The sequence below is a fragment of the Ipomoea nil genome, unplaced genomic scaffold (genome assembly GCF_001879475.1).
Source record: "Ipomoea nil cultivar Tokyo-kokei standard unplaced genomic scaffold, Asagao_1.1 scaffold1259, whole genome shotgun sequence".
NCBI lineage: Eukaryota > Viridiplantae > Streptophyta > Magnoliopsida > Solanales > Convolvulaceae > Ipomoea > Ipomoea nil.
In genome coordinates, this window is record NW_017617687.1 from 621,730 (window position 1) to 634,906 (window position 13,177).

Genomic DNA, 13,177 nt, shown 5'->3' on the forward strand with positions numbered 1-13,177 from the left:
TATTTTTGTAATTAACAACTACTCCAAGAACATACTAGCATCCTCCTAATTTGACTCTCGGGGCCACCCGATTCGACAGGATAATAGATAGATAAATTAAATGTGACTCTCGCATAGTGATTATCAGGGTTCAATCTTATGTCATTGATTACAAGTCTACAATTTACTACTCATAAATCAACTGTACGAACAATTTTAATTGTTTTTGGTTATAAGTGTGAAGGATTTAAAGAAAATATAGAAATAAAAGAAATAATTTTATAGTCTAGTGGCATGAATTAACTTTTCCAAATAGGAGGTCATGAACAATCATTTTGACCATTTATTATATTTGATGGATAGAGTTGGACCGAATTAAGTAATGATAAGTCTCAAAATATGCTAAATTGTAATAGCTTATCGGGAGTGTTTTGAATGGTTTTAATCCCTAAACCCTGTGTTTTAAGACACATTTACCTTGGAAACACAGTTAACATAAAAGCACCACACTAATTAAACTTATTATGAATTTTCAGGTATTTTTTACTGCTAACTTTATTATTATTAAGTGTTTGGGCGGGAAGTTAAAAAGGAGGATTTTGTTTTTAATAATAGTATTGATTGATTAGATTAATAGTAAAATAAGGCTCTGTAATTTTAATCTAAATTATTAATAGTCGATTCTTTTTCAATTTTTTTTTTTCAAAATCTTCCTTATATTCAAATTTATTAGATTATTAGTAAAATAACGCGTTGTAATAATTTTAGAACATTATGACTTCTCGAATTATGGATTTTTTTTTCATTTTTCATTTTTTTTTACTGCTAACATTATTATTATTAAGTGTTTGGGCGGGAAGTTAATAAAGATGATTTTGTCAACTCATCAACTAAGAGAGACGTGTCACGATGAAATTTTTTCTCCAAGAAAGTGCCAAGAATGCAAACGGTCACCGATACACTGTCTGAATGCTCGACGCCCACGGTGACTCATCAGTCGCCGGAGGGCCTTGGTTTCGCCGAGCGCAACCCCAAGAAGCACAAGAGACGAAGGGACCACTCAGATCCATCTCTATCATCGCCAATAGTTAATAGCAGACAAGACATGCAAGCTGAGGCGGAACTTCTTTCCCCAGATTCTACACAATGGAGGACTCCTTCAGATACACCAGTCCACGCCTCGTCACATTTCGTGGTACCGGATTCCCTGGCCGTCGAGGACAACCTAGAAGACGCAGACATGGAAGATGACAGGTCAGTACCCAGTAACCCGGTAATCCCGATTTCAGAAGAAGAAAAAGAAAGAATCCGAAGACCTTGGCGTCGTTCTCTGATTATTAGAATTTTGGGAAGAAAGGTGGGTTATTCTTACCTGCTCCAACGCTTGCAGAAGATGTGGAAACCGGAAGCATGTTTTGACTTAATCACTTTAGACCACGAATATCATATTGTTAGATTTGAATCACAGAGGGACTACAATTTCGCCAAATTTGAAGGCCCTTGGAGTGTTCTTGCCCATTATGTGGTTGTCCAAGAATGGGTTCCGAATTTCTGTCCGAAGAAGAACAAGACTAAGAAGTTACTTGCATGGGTCATATTTCCTACACTACCAGTAGAATACTTTGATGAACAATTCCTAATGAAGATTGCAAAAATAGTAGGTCGCCCTATCAAGATTGACACTACCACAAGCCTAATCTCCAAAGGCAGCTTTGCTCGGGTCTGCGTAGAGATAGATATTTCGAAACCTTTATTATCCAAGTTCACCCTTGAGGAAGAAGTGTGGCCGGTAGAATATGAAGGATTGCATCTTGTGTGCTTTCAATGTGTTCTCTATGGCCATAAAGAAAATCAATGTGGCCCTGGTACTGCTCAAAACGCGCATGACCAAACTGTAAACAATGATATTAGGGAGCAAGGCTTACCCGAACAAAGGAATGACTACTCTGCGAACTACGGACCATGGATGCTTGTCACAAGGAGAGATCGAAGAGGACCACGAAGGGCTGATAATCGAGCAACTTCCGGTGGACAACCGGCCGGGGGAAGAACGGGTGGTAACAGCAGGAGTAACCAATCACGCTATGGGCCTCTGGCAGACCAAGAAACAGAAGGCGAGGAACAACCCATCGAAGGTCATCAATCCAGCCCCATCATCCAGAACTCGGATGTCCCTCTACCAAGAATTCGAACAGATAGACGAAAGGGCAAAAGCCCTGTCAATTACCCTCAGAACCAAGCTCTTCCTGCACAAAATGAAATAGGCCAGAACCAGCCACAATCTTACACTGGACCGCTTCGACGAGGTGCGTTTAGAGGCAGAGGTGGTAGAGGTGGTACACCAAGGAGGGCAGCAGCTGAAACCGAGCATACCGTGGTTCGTGGATCCAATCAAGGCCGCCATATTACTAGCACAACTGTTTATCACATCGGCAATCAACATGAGTTTCCACCTCTTCAAGAGAATGAGGTTCCTCCTAGGAATGATCCTCCGGATATACCCTCAACTTCAGCTCCCCAGATTGATCATCCTGTTGATGCAATGACTTCTGATGGCCCTGATGGCCCGGTGAGACCTGTCCCTATGCGCTCTTGAGCGTGGTCCTTTCTCCTCTTTGTTTTTAATGTTTTGTCTAGTATGGAATTGTCAAGGTGCGGCTTCAAGAGCCTTTCGCAGCACGCTTAGGCTTTTAATTAGTATACATAAACCTTCTTTTGTTTGTTTGTTAGAGCCTAAGGTCTCAGGTTATCAAACCAACAAGATTTGCTCCAGTTTTGGCTTTGATGATTGGATAAGAGTTGAAGCAGTAGGTTTCTCAGGAGGGATTTGGGTTTTCTGGAGGAACTCTGCCCAGGTAATCATTCTTGACACTCACCTACAATTTATTACCATGCAGGTAGACCCTACAACCACAAAATCTAGGTTGTTCTCTGTTGTGTATGGTAGCCCGAATGCACACCTTCGTAAAAAGTTGTTCGCGGATCTCACATCTGATAGTCATCACCCAGATATCCCCTGGTTAGTAGTAGGTGATTTCAACTCAGTGTTAAGCTCGGATGAAACCAGCAGCCCCGAAAATTTCTCCTTAAATCGCAGCTCTGACTTCAAAAACTGGATTTTCCGCGAGGATCTAATTGATTTAGGTTTCACCGGTTCAAAATTCACGTGGAAACGAGGAATTGATACCCCATCCTTCAAAGGGGCAAGGCTAGATAGGGCACTTGGTAACATAGCATGGAAGATTAGTTTTCCGTTGGTCGAACATCTACCAATGATCAACTCGGACCACTCCCCAATTTTAGTCAATTTCGAATCTGTATCTTAGGCTCCTTCAACCAAGTCGTTCAGGTTCAATCTTGCCTGGTCCACTCACCTAAGCTTTATAGATTGCGTTAAACAAGCTTGGTCCAAAGGGGGCAACTTGGAATCTAACAAAACTGCTATGGCTAAATCCTTAGCAGCATGGAATAAAGGTACATTTGGCAACATTTTTCATAAGAAAAAAAAGATTATTAGCTAGAATAAATGGTGTGCAACGCTCTTTGGCTATTAGACCAAGGGCAAATTTGATTAAGCTTGACAGAAAATTACGTACTGAACTTGAAGATGTCTTATACCAAGAAGAGTTCTTATGGTTTCAACGGTCGAAGGAGGAATGGATCGAATCAGGAGACCGCAATACTCATTTCTACCACACAAGCACTGCTACAAAAACGAATTCTGCTAGTCTTAAACATATTAAAGATGAGAATGGGCAGCACCTTACCTCCGACACTCAAATCAGTGATCACATCTTTAACTTCTTTGTCAAATCTTTTTCAGAAAATTGTCCTTTTGTCTCTTCGAATCTATATGGTTATTTTCCAGTGTTAAGTCAAGAGGAATGGGCTGCGATTAACGCTCCGTTCCAACCGGAAGATGTCAAGCAAGCACTGTTCGAAATGAAACCAAACAAGGCCCCGGGACCGGACGGCTTCACTGCAGAATTCTATCAACTGACATGGAACCTTACTGGTGCCTGCTTAACCAATTTCGCTCTAAGCTTTTTTGCAGATGGTATACTACCTGAAGCTTGCAACGACACCTTGATTACTCTCATACCCAAAGTCTCGTGCCCCGAATCTGTTAAACATCTTCGTCCTATAGGCCTATGCAACGTATCATATAAGCTTCTCACCAAGTTAATGGTTATGAGACTGAAAGCAACTTCTAAAAAGCTTATTGGACCCCATCAGACCAGTTTTGTACCGGAAAGACAAATCACCGACAACGTCATCGTATATCAAGAACTTCTCAACTCAATGAGGACCAAGAAAGGTCCTAGGGGTTGGATGTTACTTAAAGTCGACCTTGAGAAAGCCTATGATAGGCTAACGTGGGGATTCATAGAAGATACACTTCAGGACATTGGTTTTAATTCTCAGTGGATCAGAAACATCATGGCATGCGTGACAACACCAAGATTTGCCATCAATTGCGGTGGAATACACTCTAACTGGTTCCACCCTGCTAGAGGAATCCGACAGGGAGATCCCATCTCACAACTTCTCTTTGCCTTATGCCTAGAAAAACTTAGTCATGCTATTAATGTTTCTGTAAATGCAGGTCACTGGAAAGGCGTAATGACAACACGAGATGGGCCTCTTATATCCCATCTCTTTTTCGCCGATGATATGGTACTGTTCGGTGAAGCCACGCTTGCACAAGCTTCAGAAATGAAAGCCTGCTTAGAAGCTTTCTGCACCAGCTCTGGTCTCAAAATGAATCTCCAGAAATCTTCAGTTTTTTTCTTTAGGAATACTCTGCCTTCCCTCCAGGAATCTATTACCAACCTTATTGGTATATCCAAGGTGGAAGACCCAGGCAAATACTTGGGGATGCCTTCCATCCATGGCAGATTAAAACAACAAGCTTTCTCAGGGATCCTCGAAAGAGTGCAATCCAGATTAGCCGGTTGGAAATCAAAAACGCTCTCCCTTGCTGGCCGACAGGTGTTAGCCCAATCTGTTCTTTCGGCAATTCCATACTATTCAATGCAATCCATACCTCTACCAGCTGGGATCATTGACTCCATTGAGAAACAGATTCGAGGATTCTTGTGGGGCAGCTCAGAAGGCTCAAGGAAAATTCATTTGGTCAGTTGGGATGTCGTCACTCAAAACAAACAATGTGGTGGTCTCGGCATTCGGAGATTAAGGGAAATGAACCAAGCGTTCTTAGCAAAACTTGGCTGGAGAATGCTACACGAAAAAGATAATCTGTGGGTTCGTTTGATGAGATCAAAATATTCAGTTAACAGCGACGATGTGTCACTTTGGCAACCAAAAAGAAACATGTCCCCCATCTGGAAAGGCATTCTTAGCTCCAAACATATCCTCCAGGATGGCATCAAGAGAGTAGTACACAATGGTATGAACACTCTTTTTTGGATCGACAAATGGTTGGACAGTTTCCCTCTAAGACTTCGTCTTTTAGAAGCAGTTCCCCTCCTCGAACTGTACAGACCAGTTTCTAGTTACTGGGACCCCAATTTTGGTTGGCGATGGAACCAGTTCAGCAGCTTACTTCTAGAAGATATTTTAGACCAATTGACGGCGGTAATAATCAGCAATGATCCAGAGGATAATGATTCGCTAGGATGGCGCCATGAACCCTCTGGTAAGTTTTCCACCAGTTCTGCGTATGATGCTGCTTTGAGACCTCCTACTATGGCTAATGATGTCAAGTGGAAGAGTATCTGGAAACTAAAAGTTCCCAATAAGATTTGTATTTTCATTTGGACTGCGATGCATGGAAAAATCTTGACTAACAGCAATAAATATAAGAGGGGCCTCTCTGAATGCGACAAATGCATCCGCTGTCCAACCAAGACGGAGGACACACAACATGTGCTTCGAGACTGTCCAACAGCTAAAGAAGTTCTGGAAATTGTCCTCCCTTATCTTTTGATGGATCCAAACTTTCCATTTGAAGATGGGATGTCGATTGGCATCAGGAAAAGCGGTGGAAGCAGCCATCCCTCTAACAGATCAACCCTCTTCGCTACCACCTTATGGTGGATTTGGAGGTGGAGGAACGACGCGGTCTTCAACAACCAGGAGAAATCACTGTCCTACAAAGTTGAATGGATCCAAACACAAGCCAAAGAAGCGTCTAAAGCATTTAGGAAAACCAGAACACCCCTCCTAAGTTCATGGTTTAAACTCTGTTGGACGAAACCCCCAGTTGGAATTATTAAAATTAACATTGATGCCTCTGTCGATCTCCAGACTAGCAGAGCAGACTGCGGAGGAGTCGCTAGAGATGATTCAGGTTCATGGTTGACCGGTTTCACATACAGCATCGGTATCTGCTCTCCATTAGTAGCTGAGGCCTGGGCTCTACTGAAAGGCATACAACTGGCAAAACGCCTAGACTTCAGGGATTTGATATTTCAAAACTGATTCAAAGGAGATCTTTGAAAGTGTCGCTCGGAATCAACCATCTAACAACATTATTCAGAACCTTGTAGCGGCTTGCATCCGTGAGTCAAGAACCTTTCATACTTGGTGTGTACTCCCAATCCTCCGTGAACAGAATTCCCTAGCGGATGCACTGGCAACTAACGCCAAGACCCTTCCCAAAGGCATCCACATCTTCAACAGTCCGCCAGATGAGTTCTTAGGCATCCTACAAGATGATATGGATAGTATACCAACCTGGCGTCAACATGTTAATAGCTAGGCTTTATTTTTGGGTTTCCCCCTTCCTTTTGATAAAAAAAAATAAAGATGGTTTTGTTTTTAATAAAGTATTGAGTATTGATTAGAGTAGTGACAGAATAATATTGTTAAATAGAAATTTTAATATTGCTGTATTGTATTACGAATATGAATTTTAATATTGTTCTATTGTATTACGAATATGAATTTTACTGTAGAATTGTAGTATAAATAGGAAAGTAAAACACAATACATTCTATTAGGAATTGTATTACAATTTCATATCGCCTCCATTTATTAAGCTCAAACCCACAACCTCCCATATGGAAGAGCAACTTGGTGCTACTAGACCACAAAGGTCATTGGCTAATTGTGCTTTTAATTTAGTTTCTAAATATATACAATTTATATACTAATACTAAACTTAATATTATGAAAAATTGAAGTAAAAATAACTTCAATCAAAACTCGTTAACCGAACTAGACATATAAAATTAGACGAATAGAGTAATATGTTAAGTGTAATAGGTACATAATTTATATCCCTACAGTTAACATATTATTTATCTTCAATTTATTTATAGACATATAATCTATTAACTGAAGATATATAATAGGTTAACTGCTAACACATAATTTAAATACGGAGTATCATTTTAGATCGAAATTCACAATACAAGGTAAACCATAGTCAATAACTCAATTGTATAATTTCCCCAAGACATTTTTTTTGAGTACTACTGACTCTATTACATTATAGTATTGTTAATCTATACTTTCTCAATCTGTTGAAGCACTCTCAACCTCTCATATAAAAGAATCACTAGATCTTATCTGAGCATAAGTTGCTTGGCATTTTCCTAAGACATTAATATAACATATATTGAAAAATGGGCTATGCTTACCGTCAATGCTACTTGGTGGTAGACTGGTAGTAGTGTTTTTTTTTTTTTTTTTGTAAAGGTGGTAGTAGGGTTTTAAGATTCAAGATAAGATCATTCAACAAGGCGTTTGTAGTCCAACGGTTAGGATAATTGCCTTCCAAGCAATAGACCCGGGTTCGACTCCCGGCAAACGCAAATTTATTTTTATTTGTTTTCCCCTAAAACTCCAAGAGATAAAAATGTAGGAAAATAATTTTTAAAATCGGGGAATAAGTTATAAATCATACGTATTAAAAGAAAAGAAAAATAAAAAACTCGTTCCCAACCTTCTCTTCTGATCCATCTGTGTTCCTCCTCTCCTTCGTCCTCCATACATCTCGTTCTCGCCCAGTGCTCTCCGGTCAATCGACTCCGGAATCAGTACGCTTTTCAGATCCTAAGCCTATTCAATTATACTCTCGCAATTCAATTTCATTGTGTTCTTGTATTTGTAATTCCGTAATTCAATGCAATTGTTAAAAGTTCCTTTTGCAATCTCAAAATTACTCTTTGTTTTGATGATTATACGCTACAATGATTTTGATGTTTCAATGTCATTCTAGATCTGAGGCCTATTTTCACCATGCCAACGGATCACGCTGAGCTCACCACTGAGCAGGTACTAATCCCCTCTGCCTTTGTACAAATACATGTATGTGTATGAGTTATGATTGGACCTGTGAGATTGAATGAGTTTTAGTTTGAATGTTAAAGAATTTGCAGTTGTATGTCTTTCTTGTACATGTGTAGATGTGAAAGGTAGGTTTGTATTCTTGTTTTCCCGTTCACCATTCTGAAGATGTATGATGGATTGTTCAGTGCTTTCGCTATCCGAGGTTATTTCACCAGAGCATTGTTTACCTTCTTATTCACCGGAAAGCTGCTGTGCTTGGTTTTGAAAATTTAAAGTAAAATTTTAAGATGCACACAAAGGTCCTAATATTCCAAATAAATAAAACTATAGAAGAGTGAAAAAATGATTTTGGTGATTACATGTTGAGCTTCTTTTAATCTATTGTGTGCCCTAAGGCTTACTGCATATTAAGGTGTATAATTTTGTTCTGTAATAGCAGACTATTGGCTTATGCAAAAAGAGTAAATATTCTGACAGACTTTATGATAGCACAAAAGAAAAAAGTGGAAAACATATAAGCCTACATGTAGTGCCCTTTATGTATTTCATAAATTTTGGGGAAATAATATTTTTCTTGCATATTGAATATCAGCATAGATGATAACTTAAACACTTTCTCTTTTAGTAAACTATTTTCTCTGTGTTTTAATAGGAGAGAAGTCCAGAAAAATGAAGAAAATTATTCACTTAAATGATATGAAAAAAATTCTAACTTTGAGCCCTGTGAGAAATGAGAAACCAACCTGGAAAGTTATACGGCCAATAGATCACAAAAAGACTAAACACTTGATCCACCACTTAAGCCAAATTCTGTCCACTCTATAAAAAAATGCACAAATGGGTTGACTGACATTACACTTTAATTTGCTTTGTTTGGAAGGTTTTGACAAGGGATATCCCATGGGAGACTTACATGACAACAAAGCTGATCACAGGAACTGGTCTTCAACTGTTGAGGCGCTATGATAAGAAGGCTGAAAGTTACAAAACCCAACTGCTGGATGATGTACTTTTTTCAATTTCTCTTACTTTTCTCCATATAAATTGCCATAGTCACGGTTCTATGGTGTTATTAGATCAAACTTTGACTTAAGTTTTGAAACTCATAAAAGGAGTTGTATTTCTTTGATTCTTTCAGCCTGTCAATAGATCAATTTTATAAAGGTTATTTATTAATTGATTGATAGTATTTTCCATGACAAAAGTAATATCTGATTTAGAGCCATTGCTTAAGTATATTTATTTTCCCAGAACCTGGCATTCTGCTGAAGTCAAATATTTCTTTAAGGCCATTATTTTTGTAATACTGCCTTCAATTGATACCTTGTAAATTTCTATCTAATGTTGCTATTTCCAAAAGATAATGTTACTCTGTCAATTAAGTTGAAACTAGTTTTTACACTATGTTTATTTAAGATGCTTTATATGCACACTCAACCCTTGAATCTTTAAGGTTTTGCTTCTACACTGATCCAGAATACATTCCAAAAATTTGTGACTTTTATGAGCCACAATTCAAATTATTTTGAATGAAGTCTACTATAGCAGAACTCTAAGATGCTGCACTTGCACATTGGTTCTGTTTCATGTTCATTCATCTAGGTCAACTTTTTTCGTTATATATATGATGTCCATTGTTTTAAATCCTTGCATCTCATCATTGTCTCAGCCTTGAAGAAATCCATTTGATGAAAGTTTGTAGAATAGATGATTTGGAAACATTGACAAATTAAAACTTCTGCAGGATGGTCCGGCTTACATCCGTGTGTTTGTCAGCATCCTACGTGACATTCTCAAGGAAGAAACATTGGAATATGTTTTAGCTTTAATTGATGAAATGCTTACTGGTAAGTGCAGGAAGAAGTCGTCATTTTTTATAATTGCTTTTTGAGTTTATCTTACCTGTTTCTTAATTCCCTTGCAGTTAACCCAAAAAGAGCAAGATTATTCCATGACAAGTCTCTTGCAGATGAAGATACTTATGAACCTTTCCTAAGGCAATGTTATTCATATGTTTATTAATTTTCTCTAATATTCTGGATTTGAGGGTATCTTTTGTTTTCACATGTCTCTATATGCACATTTGTTACCTGCTCTGACAGATTGTGTGCAGTGCTTTAAAAAAGGCACTAACAATTTGCTTTCCCAATCTCATTTTGTGGTTATCTTATCTCTTCATTCTAATACTTAAAGAACTCTGCACTTTTGGCAGTCCTTCAGTATCGCTTCCCAAATTACAAAATATCAATTTTATTATATTACTACTGTTACTATTCTTTTTACTGTTCTAAGGTCTTTTCTAAAATATGAACTTCTCTGTTTTCTTTTTTCAGACTGCTCTGGAAAGGTAACTGGTTTGTGCAAGAGAAGAGTTGCAAGATACTTTCTTTGATAGTAAGGTAGTAAGTTCAATTTCAAGGTTTCTTAAGAGACTTGGAAGATGATTTATTAAACTTCATTACAACTCTTAATTTTTGTCAATTCCAGTGTCAGGCCTAAAGTTCAGGAAGATGGTGTTGGGAATGGGGATGCCTCAAATTCAAAAAAGAAAGTCACTACCATTGATGATGTTTTGAAGGGACTTGTTGAGTGGCTTTGTATGCAGGTTTGTATACACCACACTGCCACTAGTTCTCTGTCTTAGTTCTTGAAATTGGAGGACTAACATTTCATGTGGACGGACCTAAGATATCCTTATGATGGAAGTATAATGTCAGTACGAAAGTTTTTAGTCCCAACAACAGAAACTTCTGGGAGTCATATAATGTATAGATTGGCATGTTTGGCTCATGGAATAAAACAAAGTGGATAGGAATTAAATTCTATAAGGATTTTAAAAGGAATGTGATTCCATAGAGAATTGTGACATCTGTCTACCGTTAATGTTTATAACCTTTATCTTCAGTGTCTTCTATTTTTTATGCTTGTAATAATAACCTGTGAAATTCTGCATCCTCATTTTTCTTTGCCATGCAGCTGAGAAGACCCTCACATCCTAGTCGTGGCATTCCAACTGCAATCAATAGCCTTGCAACTCTGTTGAAAGAACCTTTGGTGCGATCATCATTTGTTCAAGTTGATGGAGTGAAGCTGCTTGTTCCTTTAATTTCTCCAGCTTCTACTCAGCAATCTATCCAGGTAGTGCTTTGTCTTAAATAGGTTTCTTTATGTTATACCAGTCTGATATATGCTGATAATTCGCAGATATAGGTTCTTATCTCATTTTAATGTTATGCAACTCCTTAAATTTGATAACTGAATTTTTAACTGAATTTTTTGTCACATTCTACTGTACTTGAAAATGATCTTGTGAAGTAGTTTCAGAATATATCTGACTTCTTATCTTTCCTTGAAACAGCTCCTCTATGAAACATGCTTATGTGTTTGGCTTTTGTCTTACTATGAGCCTGCAATTGAGTACTTGGCAACTTCGAGGGCCTTGCCACGGTTAATAGATGTTGTTAAAGGTTCAACCAAGGAAAAGGTGAGTTGCATTTCTTGTTATGAACTTCTTCAGATGGCCATCTTCTTCACCAGACCTTCAAACATGGCATGCTTATATTCTAACTCCATATTATCTTTCCTCATTCAGCTATCAGTTTCATTCAAAATTGGCTTCTACTGTTCCTATTCATTCTTCAATTTCCTTGGCTCAGTTTAAATAATAATTTCCCCATGCTTACAAGGTCATACACACAGACACGTCTATGTGTATTTTTATATATATTTATCTTAATGCATCATATATTGTGTATCAACTTGTAGGTTGTCAGAGTTGTTGTCTTGACTCTGAGGAATTTGCTTCACAAGGGGACGTTTGGAGCACTTTTGGTGGACCTGGGAGTACTGCATATTGTTCAGAACTTGAAAGCACAGGCTTGGAGTGATGAGGTGAGAGAATGATCGCATAAATTTTTATTTTGATATTACAATTTATAATTGAAATGAAATTATCTAGATGGATGTGAGATAAAAAAGGAGATATGACAAATGAGCATTGAAGAAACTCTGAACTCTTCATTTCCAGACAGTTAAACTTCATTTTTATTTTCTGTAGGATCTTTTGGAGGCTCTCAACCAACTAGAAGAAGGACTGAAAGATAACATTAAGAAATTGAGTTCATTTGATAAGTACAAGCAGGAGGTCCTTCTCGGCCATCTTGATTGGTCCCCTATGCATAAAGATCCTGCATTCTGGAGGGACAACATTACAAATTTTGAAGAGAATGATTTCCAGGTATCAGATATTCAGTTGTTGTTCAGACCCCTTTTAATTTTTTGTTTGTTGCGTGTAAGTCATGTTGTATATAATCATTGGATGGCTATGGTATTGTGGTAAATAGCATTGAATTCTACGACAATACAAGACTGATGCACTGAATTTGGATTGCAGATCCTGAGGGTCCTTATTACAATTTTGGACACATCCAGTGATCCAAGAACACTTGCTGTTGCTTGCTTCGATCTGTCACAATTCATTCAATGCCATCCAGCTGGGCGGGTAATTGTGACTGACCTCAAGGCTAAGGAACGAGCAATGAAACTGTTGAACCATGAAAATCCTGAGGTTACCAAAAATGCATTGCTATGCATCCAAAGGCTTTTCTTGGGTGCAAAGTATGCCAGCTTTTTGCAGGTTTAGCCATCATCTTCTCTCCTTGTTCAGCCAAAATAAATGCACCAATAATCCACTTAGATTGTGAAGGTGTAACATGAGTGTCATTATTTCAGTACTCCATCCTCTAAGGCGGACATTCCTTTTTATACTTGTGAGGGTAATGTTTGCAAGAATTATTTATTTTGGTACGTACAGAGTTCTACCAATCAGACAATTTCTCAATGTGTTTGGAATAATGTTTGAATCATCATGCCAATGTGTTATGTATAATAATGTATTTGTGGTGATGCATTCTTAAGAAAATCTTATGTTAGAAAAGGA

General features: G+C 38.1%; 1 protein-coding gene and 1 non-coding gene across 2 annotated transcripts; both read left to right on the forward strand.

Annotated features, from left to right (window-relative positions):
• The first annotated feature begins 7,688 nt into the window (after nt 1–7,688).
• Nucleotides 7,689–7,760, forward strand: TRNAG-UCC. Its single transcript has one exon. It is a non-coding gene; the product is annotated as a tRNA-Gly (tRNA).
• An 89-nt stretch (nt 7,761–7,849) lies between these two features.
• LOC109184391 (V-type proton ATPase subunit H) lies at nt 7,850–13,177 on the forward strand. The gene is made up of 12 exons (XM_019334390.1): nt 7,850–7,985; nt 8,168–8,223; nt 9,119–9,244; nt 9,983–10,085; nt 10,163–10,235; nt 10,572–10,637; nt 10,726–10,843; nt 11,215–11,376; nt 11,597–11,722; nt 12,004–12,129; nt 12,296–12,475; nt 12,632–13,177. The coding sequence occupies exons 2-12, from the start codon at nt 8,188–8,190 to the stop codon at nt 12,878–12,880; spliced, it is 1,365 nt and encodes a 454-aa protein (XP_019189935.1). The 5' UTR covers nt 7,850–7,985; nt 8,168–8,187; the 3' UTR covers nt 12,881–13,177.

Bases quoted from the DNA above. Each gene is read 5' to 3' on its own strand.
- LOC109184391 (XM_019334390.1), top strand. From the start codon at position 8,188: ATGCCAACGGATCACGCTGAGCTCACCACTGAGCAG. The intron at 10,638-10,725 runs GTAGTAAGTTCA...TGTCAATTCCAG, and splicing joins ATACTTTCTTTGATAGTAAG to TGTCAGGCCTAAAGTTCAGG. The intron at 12,476-12,631 runs GTATCAGATATT...TTTGGATTGCAG, and splicing joins TTGAAGAGAATGATTTCCAG to ATCCTGAGGGTCCTTATTAC.